The sequence below is a fragment of the Dromiciops gliroides genome, chromosome 4 (assembly GCF_019393635.1).
Source record: "Dromiciops gliroides isolate mDroGli1 chromosome 4, mDroGli1.pri, whole genome shotgun sequence".
Classification (NCBI taxonomy): Eukaryota; Metazoa; Chordata; class Mammalia; order Microbiotheria; family Microbiotheriidae; genus Dromiciops; species Dromiciops gliroides.
Window position 1 is genome coordinate 201533107 of NC_057864.1, and position 26426 is coordinate 201559532.

Below are 26426 nucleotides of genomic sequence, written 5' to 3' on the forward strand. Positions count from 1 at the left end.
ACTTCTTATCATGTTAAAAAAAATTATCCTTAGTGCTTCTGCTAACATGTTAATTTTTTAATGATTCATTGACTCAACTTCAATCTTTTTCATTTCTTAAGCATTATCATTGCCTTCTATTTCCTGTATATATTTCCTCACCACCACCCCCCCAAAAAAAGAAAAAGTAAAATTTTTCTTACAATTAAGCAAATTCATATGTTGAAAATATCGCAAAAGTTTCAATATTAGAATTAATTCTTCTTTAATTATTATTCTGCTAATTTGGGGCAGCTAGGTGATGCAGTGGATAGAGCACTGGCCCTGAGGAACTGAGATCAAATCTCACTTCAGACACTTACTAGCTGTGTGACCCTGAGTAAGTCACTTAACCCCAATTGCCTTCAAACATCCAGGGCTATCTCCAGTTATCCTGTTGTATGTATTGCCACTGAACCCAGATGGCTCTGGAGGAGGGAATGAGGTTTGTGACTTTGCACAGCCCTCCCTCACTTAAATCCAATTCAGTGCAAGTTATGACATCACAGGTCAAACAACAATAACAAGTCTGTTAATCTGGGCATTTTATTTTTTATAAGTATTCATTTTACTTAAGATATCAATTTTTGTCATATAACTAGACAAAATAATTTCTAATAAATTCCCTTTCTCCTCATTTATTTTGAGTTCTTTTTCCATTTTTTGATATAAGCAATTTGGCTGGCCTCTCTTATTTTATTGGACTAGCTAACAAATGTATTTATAAGTTTGCTTTTTCATTTTTGTTACTTTGATTTTCTTTGTTTAAAAAAATAGCTCAGGGGCAGCTAGGTGACAAAGTAGATAAAGCCCTGGCCTTGGATTCAGGAGGACCTGAGTTCAAATCCAGACTCAAACACTTGACACTTACTAGCTATTTGACCCTGGGGAAGTTACTTTAACCCTCATTGCCCTGCCAAAAAAAAAAAAAAAGCTCCTAATTTTAGTTATCATTTTAGTGGCTTTTAATTTGAGTTTTGTTTATGTCTTCTTTGAATTTTAGAATTAGTATTTTTGTGTTTTGAGGGGTTTGGGATTTGTTGCTTTTCTAATTGTTTTTTTAGTTACAGGCATTGATTTGTTCTTTTTTTCTTTTGTTAATCAAAGTGCTTAGAGATGTAAAATTCTCATGACTGCTTTGACTTCATCCCCAAAGTATACATTGTCTCATTGTTTTCTTTGCTGAAATTAATTATTATTATGACTTAGTCTTTGACTCACTAGCTTTTTAAGAATAAATTAGTTTCCATTTAACTTTGAATCCTGTCTTCAAATGCCCTTTTTATTGCATTATGATCAGTAAAAAATGTGTTTAATTTTTCTCCACTTGTTTATGAAGTTTTTACACCCTAAAACATGTCTAATATTTGTGAAGGCATCCTACACAGCTGAGAAATATATACATAGGGGCGGCTAGGTGGTGCAGTGGATAAAGCACCAGCCCTGGATTCAGGAGGACCTGAGTTCAAATATGGCCTCAGACACTTAACACTTACTAGCTGTGTGAACCTGGGCAAGTCACATAACCCCAATTGCCTCACGCCAAAAAAAAGAAAAGAAAAGAAATATATACATAACTCTCTATTCCTATTCAGTAATCACCAAGTTTCTATCATGTCTATCTATTCCAGTCCTTAACTTGTTTCTTATTTATAATTTTTTCAGATTTTTCTAGATTTGGAAGGGTCATATTAAGGTCCCCAACTATTACAGTTCTTTTGTCTAATTCTCCCTATAATTTGATTAACTTTTCTGAAGGAAGATGATATCCCATTCAGTGCATGTATATATATTAAGTAGTGATATTATATAGTATAATGCAGTTTCCTTGCTTTCAGGCCATAACATTCCTTGATGTTTTCAGTTAGGGTTTCTTTCTAGATTCACTTTTATGTTTTCTTTTTTTTTTAATTCAAATCTTTTTATTATTTAAGAACTTATTGTAAAACATCTTTATCATAGTACAAGGAAAATCAGAAATTTCAAAGTTAATTTGTCGTGTAAATTGTCTTCAACATATTTCATAGTCAAGATTTTAGTATTATTTGCATGTGGTTGCAAGATGTTAAACAGAAGCAGCAGCTTTATCAATAAATTGAGCCAGTTTTACATCTCTCTTGGTCAGTCTACCACAGTCATGTGAAGTAAGAGTTATCTGGACTTTGTTATACACATTGTACCATTCAGGGTGGTGATTCATCTTTTCTACTTGTAGTGCAACTTGGGACATAAATCCAAAAGCCTGATTAAAAATTTTGAAACAATTCTTTATATATAGCATCTCTTTCATTTAATTCTGACTATCCTGATGCTTTGAGGTCATGTATAACTTGGTTCCTTCCTTCTGTTGTTAACCCATGAGATTCTGCAGACATGGCTGAGAAGCTCTGGCAGCCGCCCAGAGTGAACCATGGCGACCGGAGGAGGACAGAGAGAAGCTGGCCCGGAATCCCAGTGCCACTGCCACCAACCCCACTACCGACATGGGCCCGTGCCCACTTTTATGTTTTCTTAAAATATGATGTCTAAGTTTTTTGTTTGGTCCTGGTTTTCAAAAAATCCATTGATTCTTTAATTGTTTCTCTTCAATCTTTTCCTGGTCAAATCTTTGTGATAGTACAAACTTCACATTTTCTTCTCTTTTTTTTCAAATTTTAACTTTGTTCGAATTTTTATTTTTATATTTTATCTCATGGAATTGTTGAATTCTGGTTGTTCCATTATATTCTTCAAAGAGTCTACTACTTGGATAAAGTTTTCCATCTTCTTTTTTAAGCTATTTATTCTCTTTTCCATCTTTTCTCCCAAACTCTCATTTCTTTTTTTTATTTCTTGTTTCATTCCTTCCAGCCACTTTTATAGTCCTTGTAGCCAAGACTTTTTTTTCCCTCTGAGTCTCTGTCATTAACACAGGCTTTCTTTCTCTTCTTTTGAGTTTAATCTCTTAGCTTCTCTTACCTTATATTATTTCTTCATTATAGTCCATGTTTTCTTCTGTTTACTCATTTTTGCAGCCTCGATTCTTGGTTTGTGATTTTGTTCTCAGGCAAGTTCCCCTTGACTTTTTAAAATTCCATCCTGTATATAAGAGATCCTGTCTGGATGTTGCTACCCTGGGGTAACTTGTTTTCGCTCTTGCCCTCTTCCTCAGTACCTAGCTTCTGCCATAATCTCCTGAGAAAACCACTTCAGGTTCTAACCTTGACTGGACTCTGGCTTCTCCTTGCATAATTTCCAAACAGAAGTAGGTTATGTCTCTTACTGTAGCCCTGACAGGCTCTAGTGGGATACCAAAAATCACTCTGGTCTCAAGACTCCTGCATTGTCCCTGTTTCCTACTCCGGTTCCTGGGGCTCCAAGGAGTCTTCCCGAGCAGTGATCTTTGTTCCTGCTTCTGTTCTAACCAGCCATAGTTGATCAGGGTCAGGATCTGGCTTCAAGTCCCCACTTACTGGAACCCATTATGGCTTGTCTTTCCCCCAGCTGGCTGGCTTCAGGTCTATTTGTGGGAACTCACACTGTCTTCCCTGGCACAGTGACAGTCCTTTCCCAGTTCTGCCAGCTTCTCATTGGTTTATCTGAGTTTGCACTGGCTTCCGTGGTGCATTCCTCTTCTCATCCCCACCTGCATCTCTGTTTGTCTGCTCATGTACTGGCTTTCTTGGCGAGACCCCTTTACCTCCCTCTGCCAACTTCTGGCTCTCTTTGTGTCCAGTTAAGGACTGGATAGAAGAGCTTACTAATCATTCTTTTCAGGTTTCCTTATTAGTCTTTTGGGGATCTCTTTCAGATATTTGGTGGGGTCTTATGGGAGAAGATGGCTTCTCAATGACCTTTCATATAGTCATTTTTTTTTTTAATGAGGCAACTGGGGTTAAGTGACTTACCCAGGGTCACATAGCTAGTAAGTGTCAAGTGTCTGAGGCCAGATTTGAACTCAGGTCCTCCTGACTTCAGGGCTGGTGCTCTATCCACTGTGCCACCTAGCTGCCCCTCATATAGTCCAATTTTATAGGTAGCAAGTACAGAACCAAGTTTCAAACCCAGATCCTCTGACTTCAAACCTAATGCCCTTTCCATTACACCAGAGTGCCTTCCATTGTCCCTCCAGAGAACTGCCTTTTGTTAACTCCTGTAGGATCCAGCATTGTTTAGGACCGGGGTACCCATACACAAACCCTTCTCCAGCTCAAGTTCTATAACTTCCTATCTTATAAGATCTCTGCCCTTAGCACTGAGTCCCACTTGGTCAGGGCATGCTCCTTTTGAGACAAAAGATGCCCCTTCCCTCTCCCACCCATTTCCCTGTTTCCATGATAGGTGTTTGCCCATTCCTCTTGAATTTATACAGCCTCTGATCATTGCTGTTTATGAGATCATGGCAAATTACATTCCATTAAGGAAAGAACCATATAATCTCAAACAAAATTAAGAAGGTACCCATGGGGGCAGCTAGGTAGCACAGTGGATAAAGCACCGGCCCTGGATTCAGGAGGACTTGAGTTCAACTCCGGCCTCAGACATTTGACACTTACTAGCTGTGTGACCCTGGGCAAGTCACTTAACCCTCATTGCCCCACCAAAAAAAAAAAAAAAAAAAAAAGGTACCCACAGAGCAAGCTCAAAAACTATAGAGAAGTGATTCCTCAAGGAAAAGGTGAAACAACAGGAAGGAAAACAAAAACAAAAACGGAGATATTGACTGATATTTAAGCTATAAGATATACTGCTCTCTGGATCCTCTACCTTGCTAATGAAAAAGATGAGGTGCAACCTAATCACATCAATGTTCTTGACATGTACAGAATGGACAGAATGAATGCTTCATGAATGCTTATTGACTGACATTGAGTTTCTCACATTCTTAAGGCTCTTGTAGGTAAAAATTTGTAACATAAATACTTCCTGCTACAACTTAAGCTTCTTTCCCGTCTTTGACTTAGTGAACAAAGGACTGCTGATAAAGTTGGCTACAGTGGGATGATGGAGGGAAGGAAGTCCAGCACCATGGGCATATACCAAGAAAAGACAAGAGTCATGGAGATGGAGGTGCAAGATGAGGTCCATTGCCTCCCTCTCCTTCCCCCCCCAGACCCATAAGGTTAACCTCCTCTTCTCTGGTCTTGCAGATGAAGGGCTATGGGACATCCTCATCAAAGACATTCCTAAGGAGGTGACCTCATACACATTCAGTATGGACATCCTAAAGCATGGTGTCAGTTACGACTTTCGAGTTATTGCTGTCAATGACTATGGCTATGGCACACCTAGCAGCCCATCCCAATCTGTCCCAGGTACTGGCCTTTGGGGACTGGGGAAGTGGGTGGTGGGAAAAGCTGATCCCACACAGAGAATTCAAACATGTCACCTATCTTCATGGCAGGTGAGGAAAGGAAGGGAAGGCACAGCCAGGGTTCACTAGGAGTTTTGGAGTGGCCGATTGGGGTGGTTAGGATTCAAACTAAGTCATTTTCCTATATTCTTCAGAACAGTAAGACATAGAGGCAAGCCACTGCTTTATTTGTTGCTTTATTGAAAATATAAAAAACTTTCAACTTTTAGGAAACTGGAGGGTTTATCTTCTTTAGACTCAGCTGCCTCTTTTTGGTTACTATTAAAGGAATCTAGCAGGGGAGGGGGAGGATAAATCAGTCAGTTTGAGGTGAGATTGTCAATGGAACTGGAAATGGAGATCTCTAGAAAGGCCTAGGGCACCATGCAAACAAGTTATATGTTTCCTTGGTAACCAAAAATTCCCAGGCAGGGTCAGTAGCCCATGTAGAAGCAACTCCCAAGTATATTGGGCAATTACCGGGATGAACTAAGAATTTTCATCATCACATCTCCAATCTTCTTTGCCCTCTAAAATATTCTGGTGTTTAAGATGGGATTGGATTACTTAACCCTACGCCCCAAATCCTAGTCATTATTTAAAATCACTTTAAAACAGAAACTCTGAGCTGTCTCTCTGCAACTTCCCACCCCCATAAGTCAGGGCTATAACTAAAGTTTCCTGTGCTCTGGGTGAGTTCCAAGAATTCCTCTGCCCCTTTCCTCCTCCCACATACCCTCATGAGAAAATGACCACCTTCTCCTAAGATGCAATAAAAATACCTAAACTTCCAATCAATCAGCAATACCAACTGAACCCATACTATGCATACATCATCATACTGGACTCTTTAAAATAATTCAGAGAAGAGGGTCCTTACACTTGTCACATTCTAGTGCCTTCCCTCTAGTTAGAGAGTACATCTGAGAGGTGACAGTCAGGCCCAAAAGGGCCTTCCTGGAGAGAATCCATTCTAAGGCCCTCAACCAGATTCATCCCCTTCCTCTTGACCACCAGAAAGAGATTCAGAGTGAAAAACAGAATTGATCTTGGGAAGTACACTCCCAGACGACCTGCAGAGCAGACTATACCCTTACCTATGATAACTCCTTTCCCCACCCAGGACTGAATCTACCAATCTACCTCTGGCTGTTCCCCGGAGGGGGGTTGGGGGTGGGGATCTGGGGGGCAGGGGTGGTGGTTACCAATGCTGCCCATACTTGGGACACAGCTAGCAGGATCCCACTTGTGGAACACATCCCCTGATCAGTGGGAATCTAAGCCAGGAAAGGGAATGAGCATCCTAGGCACTAACTCCCAACCCATGTTCTAGCCCAGAAAGCTAATCCATTCTATGAAGAGTGGTGGTTCCTGGTGGTCATCGCCCTGGTTGGCCTCATATTTATCCTCCTGCTGGTCTTTGTTCTTATTATCCGTGGTCAGAGCAAGAAGTATGCGAAGAAGTCAGACTCTGGTAAGTGGGGACTCCATTCCACTAATGGACTCAAGACCACTGCTTATGTCTAGAACTATAAGTGGAATATTTTGACCTGGTCCAAAAACTGTTATGGGCCAATGGAGAAGATAAGGAACATAGAGATGGAGTGTACAGTTGGACAACAGGGACAGTCATGTCAGGAAAGGGGAGGAGGAGGATCTGACCTTTGCCCATAGTGATTAAAGAATAAAGTTGAAACTTATGACAAGAGTGGAGGGAAGAGAGGGGCAGCTAGGTGGTGCAGTGGATAGAGCACTGGTCCTGGATTCAGGAGGACATGAGTTCAAATCCGACCTCAGACACTTGATACTTACTAGCTGTGTGACCCTGGGCAAGTCACTTAACCCCAATTGCCTCACCCAAAAAAAAAAAAAAAGAGTGGAGGGAAGAGGAATTAGGAGAACCTGGAAAGAACTAGAGGACCACAAGGGTGTAGAGATATCAGTCATCAGAGGGAAGAAATGTGCCCCACTGTTGTCCTGGGACAAAACACTATTGGTTCCATACTAGTTATCGTTGTTGTCTGTCCTTCATTCTTGGAGAGGACCATGATATTGATATCATGACTTGCAATGAATTGGATTTAACTGAGGGCTGTGCAAAGTCACCAATCTCTCCTCCAGAGCAATCTGGGATCTTGCTAGTTACAGCTCTACTGAGGAGCCAAGGACCTGGAAACTACTGCTTTGTCTTTGTCAGGGGACTGAGACCAGCCCCAGAGAATTTAATTCAGCCAAAGGAGAAATTTATGTCAACTGAAAGTGCTTGTAGTGATCAGTAGATCAGTGCTCTGGTAGCAGGGGAGTGGGATGACAAGGCCAAATCCAGGCATTCATTTTGGAGTGGTGGTCTTTAAAAGACCCCTGCCCTCCTCATAGTGGAAAGAGGAAGACCATGAAGAAGACCACACAAGCAATCTAGAGAATTATAATAGGAGTGACCAACCATCAATAATCCCTCCTCCCCTCAGGAAAACATGCACACACACACACAGATGGTGGTTGAAAATTATCCCTTCTCTTTCCTTCTTGCCCTCTCTAGTATTTTCCCATCCATTTCCTTCAGTGCTTTTAATCTGATTCCAACTGGAGAAACCCAAAGGGAAGATAAAGAAGAAGTGATTAACTGTCCATAATTCCCCCTCTTCCCCTTCCCCTAGGGAACAATGCCAAATCCAGCGCCTTGGGCCATGGAGAGATGGTGAGCCTGGATGAAAGCAGCTTCCCAGCCCTGGAACTCAACAATCGCCGCCTCTCGGTCAAGAACTCCTTCTGTCGGAAGAATGGTATCTACACCAGGTAGAGCATGTTCTGTAGGATGGGCAGGGGGCTGGAAATCTTCTGAGCCAGAAATCAGGACCCCCAGAATTCCCAAGTGTGGAAGAGAGGGCCAAGAAACTGAAAATAGCCAAGGGATTAAGGCCAGTCCTGAAAAATTTTAATCCTCTTAGAAGACTGGTAGTGGTCAGTGAATCAGAGTTCAGGATAGCAGGAGAGAGGGCTGCCAAGGCAACACAGGGCAAGGCAAAGTGGCATTTGTTCAAGTTGGGTTGTACCTGACGTGGTAGGTCATTAGGGACAAAGGAAAGGGGATGTGACTCCTGGTTTTTATATGTGTATGTGTGTGTATAGATATAGATATAGATATGCATATACCTGTATTACATAATACATACACACATATGTGTGTGTGTGTGTATATATATATATATATATTCATTTCTACTAATATGTCACATATACATGAGAGGAAGTGTGGCATAGTAGATAGAGTGTTGACCTCAGAGTTCAAGCCCTAACTCTGACATATACTGGATGTGTGACCCTGGGTGAGTCACTTACCTCTCAGTAGCACAGACAACTCTCCAAAATTATCCATTGAAGAGCTGGTGACAGTCCCCATTGGCAGAAATGTTTTCATCCCAAGATCTCTACACCAATAAAATCACAGGTCTACCTTTTTTTAAGCCATATGTAGTTATCATGTTTTTGTGGTTGGCTTTTTAAAAATAAAACTAATATTTCTATAGTGTATTGAGGATTAAAAAGTGCTTTACATTTTATATCTCATTCGGTCTTCACGACAACCCTATGAGATATCTGCTATTATTATCACCAATTCGGCAGATGAGAGAACTAAGCGGTATAACTAAGGCAGATAGACATAACCAGTAGGTGTCTGTGGCAAGATTAAAACTCAGGTCTTCCTGATCCCAAGTCTAACATTCTATCCACTATGTCACCTAGCTTCTTCCCCTGTCTCTTTTCATGCCATTTTGTAGAAAGACGCAGTACAAAGCAAACTGCTTCCATTAATCAGACGCTTAGGCTTTTTTTTTTTTTTAAGTGAGGCATTTGGGGTTAAGTGACTTGCCCAGGGTCACACAGCTAGTAAATGTCAAGTGTCTGAGGCCAGATTTGAACTCAGGTACTCCTGACTCCAGGGCCTGTGCTCTATCCACTGTGCCACCTAGCTGCCCCTAGGAATTTTTAATAAAAAGGAAGGTCAGCGGGGCAGCTAGATGGTGCAGTGGTTAAAGCACCGGCCCTGGATTCAGGAATACCTGAGTTCAAATCCGGCCTCAGACACTTAATACTTACTAGCTGTGTGACCCTGGGCAAGTCACTTAACCCCCATTGCCCCACAAAAAAAAAAAAAAAAAAAAAGGAAGGTCAGAATGAGCTCCCCCCCCCCAAGCTTAGTGATCTTCAGTGAGAAGGGCTGAAGATTTTCCCCCAATATGATGTCACCTTACTTTTACCTTCTCCAAGAAGAAACTAGCAACCTGTCGGGGAAAAGCATAAAGAAACATCCAGATCCCAAGTCTGCCTTGTCCGTAGCTTGACCTAGCAGTTTCTGTTCTCAATGACCACCACTTGAAAAGAAGTACCTAGAAAGGGGAGGGCAGGGCAGCCATGGCTGGACATCAGACCTCTCTTTGTGGCACCATTTTCCTTTTCTAAGAGTCTCATACCTCAGGATCTAGGGAGCTTCTAGAAAGGAAGGAAAGTTTCACCAGGTGGGCGTCTGGAATTCTGTTGGGACTGGTCTGCCCTCCTCCCCTCCCCAGCCACCCCTGTTTCTTTACAAAGTCCCAGGCATCCTTTCCCAGATCCTTCTTTATACATACATAATAGAAAAGTATTTGCCAATCCCTCCCCCACAACATTCCCCATTCTGGATCAATCCTGAGATTACTGGGTTGTATCTTGGCCTCTAAGAGTTAGAAGATAAAGGGCAAGACAATATCGAAAGGATGTTTTCCTTTTTCTCACCCCAACCTCATTTCAAACTCTATGCTCCTTCCCATGGTCGATATTTCTGCTGTGCTGAAGGCCACAGGGCTGATGCAAAGTTAGAATACAGAGTCTATTGGGGTGCAATGCTGTCACCTTAACTGACCTGGACATTTTATTTTTCTAGGGTTTAGGGCAAACAGGGAAGGGAAAGAGGCCAGCAAGAAGGGTTCGATGGCCCCTCCCCGGGATCTATTTAGCATGCATGTCTCAGGCTCATCAGGAGAAGGCAGCTCAGAGAGGAAGGGAGTTCAAGACTCTCCCAGGCGAGGCTAACAAAGCACTCTCTGTTCCCAGGGCCTGGAGTGGAAGAAGCGATGTGTGTGTTCAGCAGGGGGAGGGAGGGAGGAAGGGAGAGAAGAGAAGAGGGCTGTTACAGGCCAGAGAGGCCGAGCTCTCATCCCTAGCCAAACCCCAGGCCTTCCCAAAGAAAGAGCTGTTTGAGGCCAGAGCATCAGGACCCCAGCAGGACTCAGGATGGCCAGATCAGCCCCAATGGGCTGATTCCCCTGCCCAGCCACAGCCGAACAAGGGGACATTTCACAGAGCACCTCACTATTCCTCCTTCCCCTCCCCACCCCACCCACCCTCAGAATACACAGACCTGGGGCCCTCTCTACACCACTGTGTACACACGGAATGCCTCTCCAGCCATACACACATGCCCTAAGCTACCCAAAGCTGCTTCTAGGTCTCACTGCCTATATGAGAAACTGTTGACACTATGATCCTTTACCCTGGCATTCTCGGTGCCTTCCAGTCAGGACAGTAGCAGGTCCCCAGCTTGTTTTCAGTCACCCCCTTTGAGATGAATGAGATCTACTCAGATGGTGTGAGGAGCTGAGTTAGAAAGGAGGTGGGGGGGCAGCTAGATGGCACAGTGGTTAAAGCACCGGCCCTGGATTCAGGAGGACCTGAGTTCAAATCCAGCCTCAAACACTTGACACTTACTAGCTGTGTGACCATGGGCAAGTCACTTAACCCCCATTGCCTAAAAAAAAAAAAGAAAGAAAAAGAAAGGAGGTAGGGACATGTGTGATCCCAGGTCACCCCTTAGAAGCAAGGCCAGCCAGTCAGTCACCCTGCTACAGAGACAGCTCCAAGTCAAAGCCAGGCTGGGCAAATCCACAGAGCCTCTGGCCCCACGGGCTAGAGATCCAGCTCCTTTCTTTGAGAGAGCAAAGGCAGCACAGGTTTCCCCAAGGCTCCCAGGAACAGCAGTGATGTTCATGTTGAGGAGTGCAGAAGGGGAATGGGGCAGCAGGCAGACACCTCCTGCAGTTACTACAAACATGTCTAAATTAGTCAAATGAGCACCATCCTTATCTCTGACATCTTTCATACATACCCCCTCCCCATTCTTCCTTTTGTTGAAAGCCAGAGACTCATCAGGATGAGCCAGAAGCCAGACCCCCACCTCACCCAGGGAGATGGAAGAGATTTAAATGACCTCTTGGCCAGAGCAGGCTAACATGGAAATGTTAAGAAGTCCTCTGTTTAAGAGCCGGCCAGGAAGAAAACCTTCTCCCTGCAGTGAATGGGACCTCGGAGACTCTTGCTTTCCCTTTCCCATTATCCTGCCTTCCTATCTCTTTCCAGGTCTCCTCCAAGACCCAGCCCGGGCAGTCTCCACTACTCAGATGAGGATGTCACCAAGTACAATGACCTGATTCCAGCAGAAAGCAGCAGCCTGACAGAGAAACCGTCTGAAATCTCAGATTCTCAGGTGAGGAGAAGGGTCCAGCTGAGATCTAGGCTTACTACCCTGAGCCTGGGAAGGAAGGTAGAGACATTAATACAGTACTGCCATGGGAACAGGGACTGCATGCACGAGCAGCCTCTGCAAGGCTAGGGAGCCAATGAAGATGAGGGGGCTCCCAAGAGTCCAACCCACAGGGCACAGAATCCAGTTGGTGGTAGCCCCCTACCAACGTCCAGCTTCTGATAAAAGAACAAGGGACATGTGTGTGAACACTGAATTCTAAGGCTCTGTCAGAACATGCAAAGTTCGCACCAGGACAATGCACGCAACTTGAAGGAACTCCTTATGTACTGAGGGTTAACTACTCAGAATGTTAGTGGTCACTAATGAGCTAGACAGGGAGGTAGTGCCTCCCTGCTAATTAGTGGGAGGATTCATTAGTTATACAGGTCTCATCTGCTTGGAGAAAGTAACAAAGGCAATGGAGAGCGAACCAGAATGAGAGAAAGGGAGCCAGGCAGTATTATCCACACAGATATGGATAGAGAAAGATCTATATAAATATCCACACGGACTGTATTCTCCACACACCAGGCACTATAATAAGTGCTAGGGGTTCAAAAGAAGGCAAAAAACAAATCACTGTTATCAAGGAGCTCCCAGTCTAACGGGAGAGATGACATACAAAAAAGACATATACAAACCAGAAATGTACAGGGTAGATTGGCAGTGATCTCTCAGAGGGAAGGCTCTACTGTTAAGAGAGACTGGGAAAGACCCAATGGAAATATACAGTATGAATTTGAATGATGGGACCACTTCAGGGGAATTACACAAATCAGGACCTTGTTGGAACCCCTGTTACCAGGGAGGCTGGGGCTGATGGATCACTTGAGCTCAGGAGTTCTTAGCTGTACTGGTCTGAATCAATTCAGCATCCACACACTCAGTTCAACACCAATGTGGTAAATCCTTTGGAGATGGGGGGTTGCTGAACTGCCTAGGGAGGAGTGAGTCAGCCCAGGTAAAAAATGGAATGGGGCAAGGATTCCTCAACAATAAGCATTAGACCCAAGATGTTCTTCTACATTTCTAGCCTGGGTAAGATAGGGACACCCAAGCTCAAAATTTAAGAAAGAAAGAAAGGAGAAAAGAAAGAAAGAGAGAAAGAAAGAAAGAGGAAGGAAGGAAGGAAGGAAGGAAGGAAGGAAGGAAGGAAGGAAGGAAGGAAGGAAGGAAGGAAGGAAGGAAGGAAGGAAGGAAGGGAGGGAGGGAGGGAAAAAAGATTAGTGTATTTAAAATCAGAAGACTAAATTCTTGTCTCATTGCTGACATTTTGTAGCTATGTGAATATTGGCAAATCGCTTAATATCTCTTAGATTCAGTTTCCTCTTCTGAAAAATGGGGGTGATAACAGACCCCCAAGTCACAAGGCCAGTTTGAGAAAAGTGCTTTGTAAACCTTAAAGTTCTATTTAAAATGGGAGTAAGAATAATAACGAATAAAATTTACACAGTGTTTTAAGGTTTACAAAGAATTGTGTATATCTTTATTTCATTTGATCCTCAGAACAACCCTGTGATGTAGGTGCTATTATTAACCCCATTTTACAAATGAGGAACCTGGGGCTGGAGGAAGTTAAGTGACTTGCCCAAGGTCACACGGATAGTAAGTGTTGAGGGCAGGTTTTGATTTCAGATCTTCCTGACTCCAGGCCTGGTGCTTTATCCACAGAGTCACCTAACTGACATCCCCAAAACTGAGAAATAGGGCCACTGAGTTCCTGGCTTGTTGTAGACATGCCCAGAAAGGCATAGATCCTTTTACTAATACATGAATTTATTTGATTTCCTCTGGAAGTGATACAGTACAAAGGCTGCTTAGGTAGTAGTCACTTCTACTGAAAGAGGACAAAGAGGAAGCTGTCTCCCAAAGCCCACCTCTTTTCTGCTACCCATGACTTTCTGTACTTTCCCTGGACACACTAGCGATATTTCATTACTCTGAAGGACCTGTGATCTCTCCAGCCTGGCTACTTCCTTCTCCTGTGGGTACAGATCACAGCCCATGCATGCCTTCTTGTCACATTCTCTTGTTATTCTCATCCATGTCTTTCCATAAATCCTTCAAAAGAGTCCAATGGGCCAGAGACTATTCTCTGGTTATTTTAATGTTTCATAGATACCAGTCCAATGCTTGAATGATCCATTTGTCATCCTTCTCTCAAAAATAATCTATGGACTATTGTGCCATAGACAAGCCTAGAGGCCCCTTCTTAGAATATTTTTTTTTACAATGCATAAAATAAAATACTTAAGACTACAAAGGAAAGCAACTATATTGAAATACAATTTATCGAAATACTTTTTTAAAGTTCATGGCCTCCAGGTTAAGAATCTCTGCTCTAGTCAAACACCATCATTCTAGTAACAATAACAGTGACAATAACTGATGATTATTGGTACTTTTAGGTTTACCAAAAGTTTTATATTTATAAGATTAATTTTCCCAGCCTCAGACACTTCCTAGCTGTGTGACCCTAGGCAAGTCATTTAACCCTGTTTGCTTCAGTTTCCTCATCTGTAAAATGAGCTGGAGAAGGAAATGACAAACCACTCCAGTATCTCTGCCAAGAAAACCCCAAATGAGGTCATGAAGAGTTGAACGTGACTGTAATGACTCAACAACAACAACAATAAAAATCTTCATTTAATTTTCACAACAACCCTAGGAAGTAGATAACCTAGGAGGTATAGTTATCCCCATTCTTTTAGATGAGGAAACTAATATTCAGAAATGAAAAAATTAGAATGAACATGTGAAAGCTACAACAAAGCACATTTGGGCTCAATACTAGGAAAAACAATTAGGGCTATCCACAAGTTGAATGGGCTGCCCCTGGCAAGAATGGGTTGTACCTAGTTTCTAGAAATCTTCAAGCAAAAGCCTAAAAACCACTTTTCAGGAATAATGTTGTAGAGAAGAATCTTGCCTGTGGCGAGATGTCCTTAGAAGTCTATCCCACTCTGATATTCTGTGATTCTAAGGTTAAGAGGGGAAGGAGAGAGAATAAATATGTATACAGTGACTACTCTGTGTCAGGTGCAGTGCTAAGTGCTTTATAAATAGTTCATTTGATCCTTATAACCTTCACAACCATTATACAGTTGAGGAAACTAAAGCAAACAGAGGTTTAGTGGTTTGCCCAGGGCCTCACAGACAGTAAGTTTCTAAGGCCAGATTTGAACCCAGGCCTTCCTGACTCCAGGCCTAGCACTCCATCCTCTGCCCCAACTCCCTGAAAATACAGTTAGTTATTGTCAGTGGCAGGATTAGAATCCCAGTTTCATCTGGCTCTAAACCCAGGGCTCTTTCCATTGTGCCACAAGGCTTCATTTTACAGTTAAGGAAATTCAACAAAGCAAGAAGTCTTAAGAATTGAAGTGAAGTCAGTAAGTGAATCAAACATGTCCAGTAACTCTAAGTCCAGATGACTATGCCATGCTGAATCCTTTCTATGGGCCTGGTTTATCTCCTTTTCCATTCATCAAAATCCTTGATTATCTTTTTATGTAACTTTTCAGAAGTTCTAGAGCCATATGAGAATTAATCCATAACAAGTCAAGAATCAGCACTTAATTGCTTCCTGTAAGTTTGGAGAACTTTTTTTTTTTTTTAGTTAGGCAATTAGGGTTAAGTGACTTGCCCAGGGTCAAACAGCTAGTAAGTGTCTGAGGCCAGATTTGAACTCAGGTCCTCCTGAATCCAGGGCCGGTGCTCTATCCACTGTGCCACCTAGCTGCCCCAAGTTGGAGAACTTTTAGGTAAAGGAAGTACCAAGCCATGTTTGACTGAGTCTTGAAGGGGTCAGTGATCACTCTGTGTGAATAGCCTCTACTGAATTATGAAGGTCAGTCAGTGACGAAGGTCAGACAGGAAGTCTCCTCCAACTTATAAAAACAACAAACTTCATTTAAATAGCAACCAGGTACAGAACATTGCATGAGGTACTAAGTGAGATGCAAAGATTAGATGATACCTAATCTCAACTCCCAGAACATAATAATATGTGATAAGTGCATTGGGGAGATACAAAGAAGTGTACTGTGAAGTCCAAGAGAGAAGGTTATTACCAACCAATGGACTCAGGAAAGTTTTCATGGGACTTGAGCTGCCATATTTCATTTGAGTTGAGTTGAGCTTTTAAAATGGGTAGGGTTTAGGGGCAGCTAGATAGCGCAGCAGATAGGGCCGTGGCCCCAGAGTCAGTTACCCCATATACCCAATCAGTTACCAAATCCTATAATTTCTTTTTCCACAACTTCTCTCACATATATCCCTTTCTCTTACACGGCTGCCCCTTTTGTTCAGGTCCTCACCATCTATCACCTGGACTCCTGCCATAACCTTCTAATTAGACTCCATGTCCTAGGCTCTTCCTACTCCAACCCATGTTCTACATAGCTACCAAATCAATTTTCCCATTATTATTCCATCCCTTACTCAGCAAACTTCGGTGGTTCCCTATTGCCTCAGGGATCAAATGTAAACTCAGGAGAAGCAGCCAGGTGGCATAGAATGCTGGGCCGAGAGTTGGGAAGACCTGAGTTCAAATATAGCTTCAGATACTTATTAGCTGTGTGACACTGGGCAAGACACTTAACCTCTGTCTGTCTCAGTTCCCTCATCTGTAAAGTGGGGATTAAAATAGTACCTTTCTCTTAGGGGTATTGTAAGGATCTAACTATAGACATGCATATGTGTGTCTGTACATACACATGTACATATATACGTGTAAATATAGACATGTGTGCATAAATATGTGGGTTATATTGTGTTGTGTGCATGCATGCATGCATATGCATCTATACATATGCATGTGTATACACTGTGTAAATCTAGGCATGTGTATGCATATGTATATAGGATATATAGACGTGTGTGTGTGTGTGTGTGTGTGTGTACATATGCATATTGTGTGAATATATACACACACTCCTCCAGTTGACATTCACAACTAGGCCTCTTGCTACTGTTCCAGTCTTTGGATTCATTACTCCCCATCATGAATGCTACAGCCCCCCAGTTGTACTTACCTGTTCCTCATACACAACCCTTCAATCCCTTACCTCCATAGCTTTGTCCTGGCTGACTCCCAGGCCTGGAATTCTCTCCCTCCTAACCTCTTAGAGTCCCTGACTTCTTTTAAGGCTCAGCTCAAGATACACATCTCTTCAGTCCTTTGCAGATATAACATCAGCTTGTTTAAATGTATTGGCTTTGTAGAACTTAGTTTTTCTTCTTCCCCTTTTTTTGGGGGGGGGTGGGGCAATGAGGGTTAAGTGACTTGCCCAGGGTCACACAGCTAGTAAGTGTCAAGTGTCTGAGGCTAGATTTGAACTCAGGTCCTCCTGAATCCAGGGCTAGCGCTTTAACCACTGCGCCATCTAGCTGCTCCCAACAAATACTTTTTTAAAAAGAGGAAGAAGTGGAGCAGCTCGGTGGCACAGTAGATAAAGCACTGGCCCTGGATTCAGGAGGACCTGAGTTCAAATCTGGCCTCAGACACTTAACGCTTACTAGCTGTGTGACCCCGGGGGGCAAGTCACTTAACCCCCATTGCCCCGCAAACAAAAAAGTATTTGTTTTTAAGGAATAGCTTTTTGGAGTAGGGAGAAAGAGAAAGATGCAGGGGGAAATCTAGGAGATAAAGTAAGATATCAGTAAAAATCCATTTTTTAAAGACTGAGCTCAACCACTACCTCCTGTAGGAGGGCTTTCCCACAACCGGTAGGGCCTTCCCTTCTTCCATCTGCTCTATATGTCTCTTGTAGGTCCCATTGTCTTTTTTTTTTTTTTGGTAAGGCAATTGGGGTTAAGTGACTTGCCCAGAGTCACACAGCTAGTAAGTGTTAAGTATCTGAGGTCGAATTTGAACTCAGGTACTCCTGAATCCAGAGGGCCGGTGCTCCATCCACTGCGCCACCTAGCTGCCCCACACATTGTCTTTCCTATCAGAATGTTAGATCCTTGAGAATAAAGACAGTTCTTGTTTTGCTTTGTATCCCTAGTGCTTAGCACAGTACTTGGCATGTAGTAATATATCATATCATTTTAATATGTATAATTAATTAATCATCTGAATATTAAATCACTAAATTCATGATTATCAATGTTAATATGTAATATAATTGTAAATACTTATATGTATTTGTAGGGCTGTCCTATGGGAAAGAAATAAGGTTTATTTTTCTTGGTTTAGCACAACAGAAATTAGAAGTGATAGGTTGAAAGTTGCAGAGAGGCAGATTTAGACGTGATATAAGGGGGGAGGGGAGGCAGAGGGGGAGGAGGAGAATGTACTAACAGTCAGTGCTGTCCAACATTGAATTGGAATGAGCTGACTTGGGAGGTAGTGTTTTTCCATCTATTGGAGGTCTTTGAGTGGAAGCTGGCTGACCACTTATGCATATGGAAGAGGAGATGCCAACCCCCACCTTGAACCAGATGATCTCTGAAGTCCTTGCCAAGATTCTGTGAAAGTAGAGGCAGGAAGGCCTATTTACTGGGCTCTTACAATAGGCCAGGCAGGTGGTAACAGAATCACAGGACCATAGATCCACTTCTGAAAGAGACCTTACAGGTCCCCTACCTCAACCCGCGTGGGCCCCCCCGCCCCCGTTTCCCAGAGGAAAGGTCAGGTGACTTGCCAAAAGTCATACTAAGGGGCAAAGCTGGGGTTTGAACCCTGGCCCCTAATTCTAAACCTAGCACTCTTTCTGCTCTGCCTTAGAAGCTAGACTAGGGCAGTGATTGAAGCTATGACTATGAATGGGATGGCCATGAGAGAAAGTATATACTGAGAGGAAAATATACTAAGCGTACTGGAAGCTACATAGGCAGGAGCTGTTCCTTTGCCCACAGACCATACTTTTTTGGAAGTTAGCCCCTTTTTGGGTTAAGGATGCTCTGAATGTTTTATTAACTTGATTGGGTTTGCTTAGGATTTAGCCAAGGGAATAGATCAAACCCATCTAAGAGAGCCATTGTTAAATTTTCATCGTGAGCATTTATGCCTCAGAAATCAGCAAATACTCTAAATCAGGGCTTGATTTGTTATTTTGTTGAATGTCTAGAAATTAGAAAGTGATAGGGAAAACATTAGTAATGCAGATGAAATTTAAAAGTGTGTCATGTACACACTTTTTCCCCGAAAGCTGGTTGTTAAACATTTACCAGATCACCCCTGGATGTAGCTATCTCCAAAATCTTTATGCCAGTGGAAACTTGGATACATATTTCAACTGATAATAAATCAAGCAACTCCAAATTCCATTTCTTGGAGAGAAAAGGGGGATGGTACAATGGTCTCAATTTGCCCTAGGCCCTAGGGAGTAATTGGATAGGAGACTTTAAAAGCTCTCTTTCAAAGAGGATTAATATCAACACTGGCCCCAAGTGTGGGTTGTGTGGTTATTTTGTTAGGTTTTATTTTATAGAGAGAGAATGTGGTCATGCGGAAGCTGCTGATCAATCTGGACTGACTCCAAGCCAAGGGTAGGTCAGCAAGATGGCTGGTGTTCACCAGCTGGTGAACAAGATAGCAGAAGTTAGAGGCATGATTATAAAGTCATCCGACTGCTTTTGCTTTGGGGGTTTTTTGGGTTTTTTGGTGAGGCAATGAGGGTTAAGTGACTTGCCCCAGGGTCACACAGCTAATAAGTGTTAAGTGTCTGAGGTCGGATTTGAACTCAGGTCCTCCTGACTCCAGGGCCAGTGCTTTATGTCCCCTCCCGACTACTTTTTAAATGAACCAAATTCATATGAATGAATGAATGCGCTTGTAAGCACTTACTACTGGCCAAGCACTGTGGCTAAACTTAAGGGCTACAAACATAAGCAAAGACAATCCCTGCCTTCAAGGAGCTTACATTCTGCTGGGGGAGACTACAAAACAAAGGAAAGTGGTGGCCAAGAAAAGGTATTTTGGACAAAATTATAGGAATGTTTGGTGGAGCCGTAAGGGAGTAGACTAACACATCCTTATCCAGGAACCTTGGGAGTATGGATATGATTGTGGTTTATGGTTTCAAACTTATGGGGTAGGAAGGGGACGAGGAACAGGAGAGAGAAAAGGAAATTAGTGGAGGTTGGAGAAGAAGAGATAGTGGGAGAATAAGGAATGAAGTCATGGTATCCGGTACTTTTCTGAAATAGTGGTCAAGGAGAGGCAGTCACCAGTCAGGGCAAGGAAACCTTCAGTTCCCTCATCTTAAAAATGGGACAGTATTTTCAATACCCACCTCACAGGTTTGTTATGCTCATGTGAAACAATGCATGTAAAGCCCTTTGTCTGTTATTTTTTTTTTTTTAGTGAGGCAATTGGGGTTAAGTGACTTGCCCAGGGTCACACAGCTAGTAAGTGTTAAGTGTTTGAGGCTGGATTTGAACCCAGGTACTCCTGACTCCAGGGCCGGTGCTCTATCCACTGCGCCACCTAGCTGCCCCTTGTCTGTTATTTTTAAATCATTTTAGAAATATGTTATTAGTATCATCATCATCATCATCATTAGACCTGTTTTGGGGAATTCTGACTTTCAGAGGCAGTTTATGAGTCACATGACAAAGTCAGTAATTGATCTATAGCCCCTCCTCATTTCTCTGTACTAACATTAGTTCGCATTTCTGTAGATAACATTTCAGTATTACAAAGCATTTTACATATTTGGGACATCCCAAAAATCGAAGTGCAATTTTAAGCTGTCTTAAACTATTAAAAGATTAAGACTGGGGGCTAGCTAGGTGGTGCAGTGGATAGGGCACTGGCCCTGGAGTCAGGAGTACCTGAGTTCAGATCTGGCCTCAGACACTTGACGCTTGCTGGCTGTGTGACCCTGGGCAAGTCACTTGGCCCCAATTGCCTCACTAAAAAAAAAAAAAAGATTAAGACTGTACCAAACCTTTTCAGAAACCTTGTCTGCCTTCAAAGCAAACCTTTTGAGGGAGATGTCCTCATTTTCAGTTTGTTGATGAGGGAACTGATGTCCCAGTGGTGCTACCCATGGATCACTCATTTATCACATTTGGTTCCAAGGAATTCTTGGCACTATCTGAAAAGTAAATCCTCCTTCAAAGGGAAAAAGATTTGTCTCCACTGGGGATGTTCAAAAGAATGTGTGTGTCATAGGTCCCAGAGCTAGTTCCCAAAGAGACACTTCAGACATGTCTCCAGATATGGCAGCACCATAGGAATGAATTACCAACCTCCCAATGGGAACAACATTGGTTTTTCTTAATGAATATGCTAGAATTTGTATTTTCTGAAGGAAGTGTTGTCACATGTAACCTCTTTGTTTAGTAGTCACACCCGTAATGTTCCAGGTGCTAACTGGGCCTGCCCCAAACCAGCAATGGCTGTGTAGCATCTTCTAGCAACTTCAGGATGGGAAGGTAGCTACATCCTCACCTGTTGCTACCTCCTTTATCTTTACATCATCATATGATTGTCCCATCAGACCCTAGTTTGATTTTATAAATATCAAAAAATAAACATTGGTTAAGCACCTACTATGTGCCAGGCTCTATGCTAAGCAGTGGGGATACCAAAAGAGAGCCCCTGACCTGGAGGGACACAGCATGCAAACATAGACAAAGCAAGCTATGTACAGGATAAATAGGAAATCATTAACAGAGGGAAGGCACTAGAATTAAGAGGTTTAGGAAAGATTTTCTGTAAAATATGGGATTTTAGTTAGGACTTAAAAGGAGGTAGGGAAGTCAGTAGACAGAATTGAAGAAAGAAAACATTCCAGGCATGGAGGACAGCCACAAAAAATGCCCAGAGCTGAGAGATAGAGAGTCTTGTTCATGGAACAGCAAGGAGGCCAATGTCACTGGATCAAAGAGTGTCAGGGTACTAGTAGTGAGGTGTAAGAAGAATGGAGAGGGGGCAGCTAGGTGGCAAAGTGGATAAAGCACTGGCCCTGGATTCAGGAGTACCTGAGTTCAAATCCAGCCTCAGACACTTGATACTTACTAGCTGTGTGACCCTGGACAAGTCACTTAACCCCCATTGCCCCATGCAAAAAAAAAAGAAGAAGAAGAAGAATGGAGAGGTAGAAAGGTTTAGGAAGGGCTTTGAATGCCAAGCAGAGCATTTTGTGTTTGATGCTAGAGGGGAGAGGGAGCCACTGGAGTTTATTAAGTAGGGGAATTAAATCTTGATATATAAGAAATAAAGGCTGTTCCAAAAGTCTCAAGCTATTAAGGCCTAAAACTTGGGACAACCTACATATAATATTTTCACATCTAAAATCTAGATATAACCCAAAAAAGACTTTCCAGGCCTAATACCCCACCCCCCAATACACACATACTTCTTTCAACGTAATATTCAGTACAACGAAATATCCAAGAAGCTCACAGAAGAGCATTTAGGACTATAGAGGGAAAAAAGAAGGAAAATTCAAATCTAGCGACAGGCCTGGGCCCTGCTTCTGTCTCTTCCAGCACATATACCCCAAGACCTTTCCAAAGGGGGAAGGGTCCTAGCTCTCTGCCCCAGCTAAACCATCCTCTGTGACTGTGAGAAAGATACATGACTTCCATTCTGGGGAAGGGGAAGGTGGAGAGAAGTAAGCCCAATGACATGAAATTTTCCATCACTTTACTTAAAAGCATCACAGATTGTGAAATGGTCATCAGGCAAGGCATTTGAAGAGATGGATAAGAGCAGGAAAATAGCTTCCTATTTTCATTTAGAGAGAGAAGGACGGAGGAAGGGAGGAAGGAAGGAAGGAAGGAAGGAAGGAAGGAAGGAAGGAAGGAAGGAAGGAAGGAAGGAAGGAAGGAAGGAAGGAAGGAAAGAGAAAGAACCACTAACCCAACTCTATCCTCAGTATAAGTTATCAGACTGCCCTGTAGGTGAGTCTGATCCAGTCCATCAAAAGGGGCAGTGAGGTGGCACAGTAGATAAAGCACCGGCCCTGGATTTAGGAGGACCTGAGTTCAAATGTGACCTTAGACACTTGACACTTACCTGTGTGACCCTGGGCAAGGCACTTAACCCTCACTGCCCCACAAAAAAAAAAAAAAAAATCCCACAGAGGCTATTAGGATATTGTCCTTCTTCTCAGAAAGCCGAGGCAGCTAGATAGTAGAGTGGATAAAGCTCTGGACCCAGAGTCAGGAGGACCTAATAATAGTAATAATAATAGCTAATATTTCTATTGTGCTTACTATGTGCCAGGTACCATGCAAAGCACTTTGCAAATATTTCATTTGATCCACACAATAATTTTGGGAGGTAATAATCCCCCAGTTGAGTAAACTAAGGTAAACAGTTTGAGTGACTTGCCCAGGGTCACAGAAGCTAGTTTCTGAGGCCAGATTTGATTGAGCTCAGGTCTTCCTGACTGCAGGTCCAACACTCTATCTGCTGTGCTGCATAGCTGTCTCAGTTCAAATCCAGCCTCAGACACCGCCTAGCTGTGTGACCCTGGACAAGTCATTTAACCTCTGCCTCAGTTTCCTCATTGGTAAATTAGGAATAATAATAGCATCTACTTTTTAGGGTTGTTATAAAAATCAAGTGAGAAAATACTTGTAAAACTCTATGTAAACCTTAAAGTACTATATAAATGCTAGCTATTATTAATCTTTTCAGTCATAGCCCATAACTGAACTTCCCTCTCCAGAAAGTCTGGCCAGAACAGTCATAAAATTGTCACCTCCTCATTCGTGGAATCAGCGGTCTCTCTTAATTCAGCCCAGGGTCAGATTAGCTATTTTGGATGCCCTACCACACTCCATCCACTACACCCCACTGCCTTCCTCTAGGATCCAGGAGCCCGTCAATAAACATTTGTCCAAATGCCTCCTGTGTGCCAGGCACTGTGTTTAGTGCCCCGAATACAGAGAAAGGCAAAAAGAACAGTCCCTGACCTCAAGCAAGTCTCATGGGAAGACAACATGCAAATAACTGTGTGCAAACAACTTATATACAGGATAAACAGGAAATAATCAAGCGAAGGAAGGCACTAGAATTAAGAGTTTGGAAAGGCTTCCCGTAAGGGTGGATACTAGTGGGGAAGGGGGCCTTGCAGGGTGACAGCACATTGAATTTCCCGGTCCTGTGCCCACAGCCTGCTTTGTAGCAGAGTGACACTCCCCCCACCCCCTCAGGGCTTTCATCTCCCCACCATCCCCATTTCTTCTCTCCATCTCCCCACTGGAAAGCCTCTCCTCCTGCCCGTGAGCCCAGGCAGCGCTATGGAGATGAGCCTCACAACGAGAAGCCCTCGGCTCCCCCTCCATTCGGTCCTGACTGTTCTCCGTGGCCCCCACGTGGTTCCTCTCCCTTCCCTCCGCCCGGATTCCGCGCCCGCCGCTGGCCCCCGCTGCCCCTCTCCTGCCAAACCCTCCTCTCCTCGATGATGGAGTGGCTTTGAGGAGTTCTTAAGAGGCGCAGGAGCCGAAAGCTGTCACTCCATTGCCAGGCTGGTGGAGTGCAGGGCTGCCCATGAATGGCTCGCATTGTGTGCAGAGTTACGGGGAAGCTGAATTCAATTATGGGGAGCACAGGGAAAGCTGAAAGCGCATCGGAGCCCATACTCCCCCCCACCTACTCTCTTTCTCTCTCTTCTTCCTCCTCCTCACACTCCACTACCAGCCTGAAAAGAAACAGATGTTGGATGAGACAAAGCCCACCCCTCTATCCACCCCCAACCTCCCGCAGGCGGCGGCAGCAGGAGCAGTTATTACAGGCCTCTCCCTCCCCTGGGCTTGGAAGGGCTCAGGGCAGCCACTTTAGCCTGACCTGGCCTGGCCAGAGACAGGGAAAGGGGTGGGGTCGCTTCGCAGAGGTGGAAGCAAATGCAGGTTAGATAAAAAGATTCTCCCCTTTCCCTTTTTTTTTTTTTTTGGTTCATTTCTCAGCCCCTCCCCCTATTGAGCAGGGCCCCTCCCCCCATTTGTGCACTGGGTTTTCCCCCACCCCCATTCCTACCGGGAACATAAAAAGTCCCGTCCTGCATTACAAGTCGACGGATGGGGTGCGCGATGGGGGATGTAACCTCCCGGGAGGGTATGTGCCAGATGCTCAAGAGGGAAGCAGAGAAAAGACCTCCCCTCCCCTCCCCACCCCACCCCACCCCACCCCACCCCCCCACCAAGCTACAACCATTCCTCCCGCTCCTAGCCTTGATGATTTTATGCTAATAAGAGGGGGGAGAGGGGAGGTTTCCTTTTCCCACCCCACCTGCTCACCAGCTTTCTTCTCGCACGGAGATATGAATACCACCCCCCACCTACCCCTACCTCCCTGCGCTTCCCCCAAACCCCGTTCTTGCACCCCTCCGACATTTTTACAAGAACTGCCACATATGCCCCATTGTCTCCCTCTCTCTCTCTCATCCCAGAACACACGAGGCCGGTAACCTGAAGCTCCGGACTTCACCAGCCTTGTCCCATAGGTCTGCCCAGTTCCGATTCAGCCCCATGTCAATCAAGCAATCAACAAGCATTTATTAAATGCTTAATATGTTCTAGGCAGAACTAAGCCCTAGGGTTATAAAAAAGGAGGGGGGAAAAATACACCCAAAATCCCAGTCCCTGCCCCACCCTCCTCAAGGAGGCGTTCCAGTACGGGAGACAACTCTTGGGAGACAATTCTTGCAAGACTAGATGCAGAATAGATCGAAGGTAAAGGTCATGGGGAAGCCGGGAAGTGCAATGGATAGAGCTCTGGAGCCTGCAGTCAGGAAGACCTCTAAGTTCAAATCCAACCTCAGACACTTTCTGGCTTTTTGACCCCAGACAAGTCACTTAACCCTGTTTGCCTCAGTTTCCTCATCTGTAAAATGAGCTAGAGAAGTAAATGTATCTTTGCCAAGAAAACCCCAAATGGGATCACAAAGAGTAGAATCTTGGAATGCCGGGATGGATGCCTTGAGGCCATCCAAAAACTGAGTTTAGATCCAGAACAGTTCCAGGGGTTTCTCCAGAGATCAAGATCCTGCTATGGTGAACAGAAGATGAGATTTGAAGTCAGAGGCCCTGGGTTCAAATGCTGGCCTTGCTATTTATTACTGCTTGACTTTTTTTCTTTTCTTTTTTTCTGTGAGGCAATGAGGGTTAAGTGACTTACCCAAGGCCACACAGCTAGGAAGTGTCAAGTGTCTGAGGTCGGATTTTAATTCAGGTCCTCCTGAATCCAGGGCCAGTGCTTTATCGACTGTACCACCTAGCTGCCCCCTACTGCTTGACTTTTGGCAAGTCACTCTCTTGCCTCCCTGTTTTCTCAGCTCTAAAGTGAATGAATGAGTGAAAAATCAACTATTGAGTGCTTACTGTGTACCAATACCATGCTAAATTCTGGGCATAGAATTAGGAAAATTGAGACAGTTCCTTGCTCTCAAAGAGCTTATGCTCTCACTGAAGCAAACCACAGGTGAAAGAAAGTTCAGCATCAGATACAAGGAAAGATCCAAGCCTTGGTGGTATCACAAGGGTTCACAGATCCTCAGGTTGTATAAGTAGGGCAGATAACCTTGGGAGACTGCAGGGCCTCCAGGTCAGGTA

General features: G+C 43.6%; 1 protein-coding gene and 1 pseudogene across 1 annotated transcript in view; one reads left to right on the plus strand and one right to left on the minus strand.

The window, feature by feature from the left end:
* The window catches only part of SDK2 (sidekick cell adhesion molecule 2), a 462515-nt gene that overhangs the window by 426701 nt on the left and 9388 nt on the right, over nucleotides 1–26426 (plus strand). Inside the window, exons 41-44 of the mRNA XM_043963496.1 lie at nucleotides 5148–5312; nucleotides 6684–6824; nucleotides 8008–8146; nucleotides 11744–11870. Coding sequence (XP_043819431.1) covers nucleotides 5148–5312; nucleotides 6684–6824; nucleotides 8008–8146; nucleotides 11744–11870 — 572 coding nt within the window. The remainder of the gene's footprint in view (nucleotides 1–5147; nucleotides 5313–6683; nucleotides 6825–8007; nucleotides 8147–11743; nucleotides 11871–26426) is intronic.
* Nucleotides 2084–2393, minus strand: LOC122726059 (annotated as a pseudogene).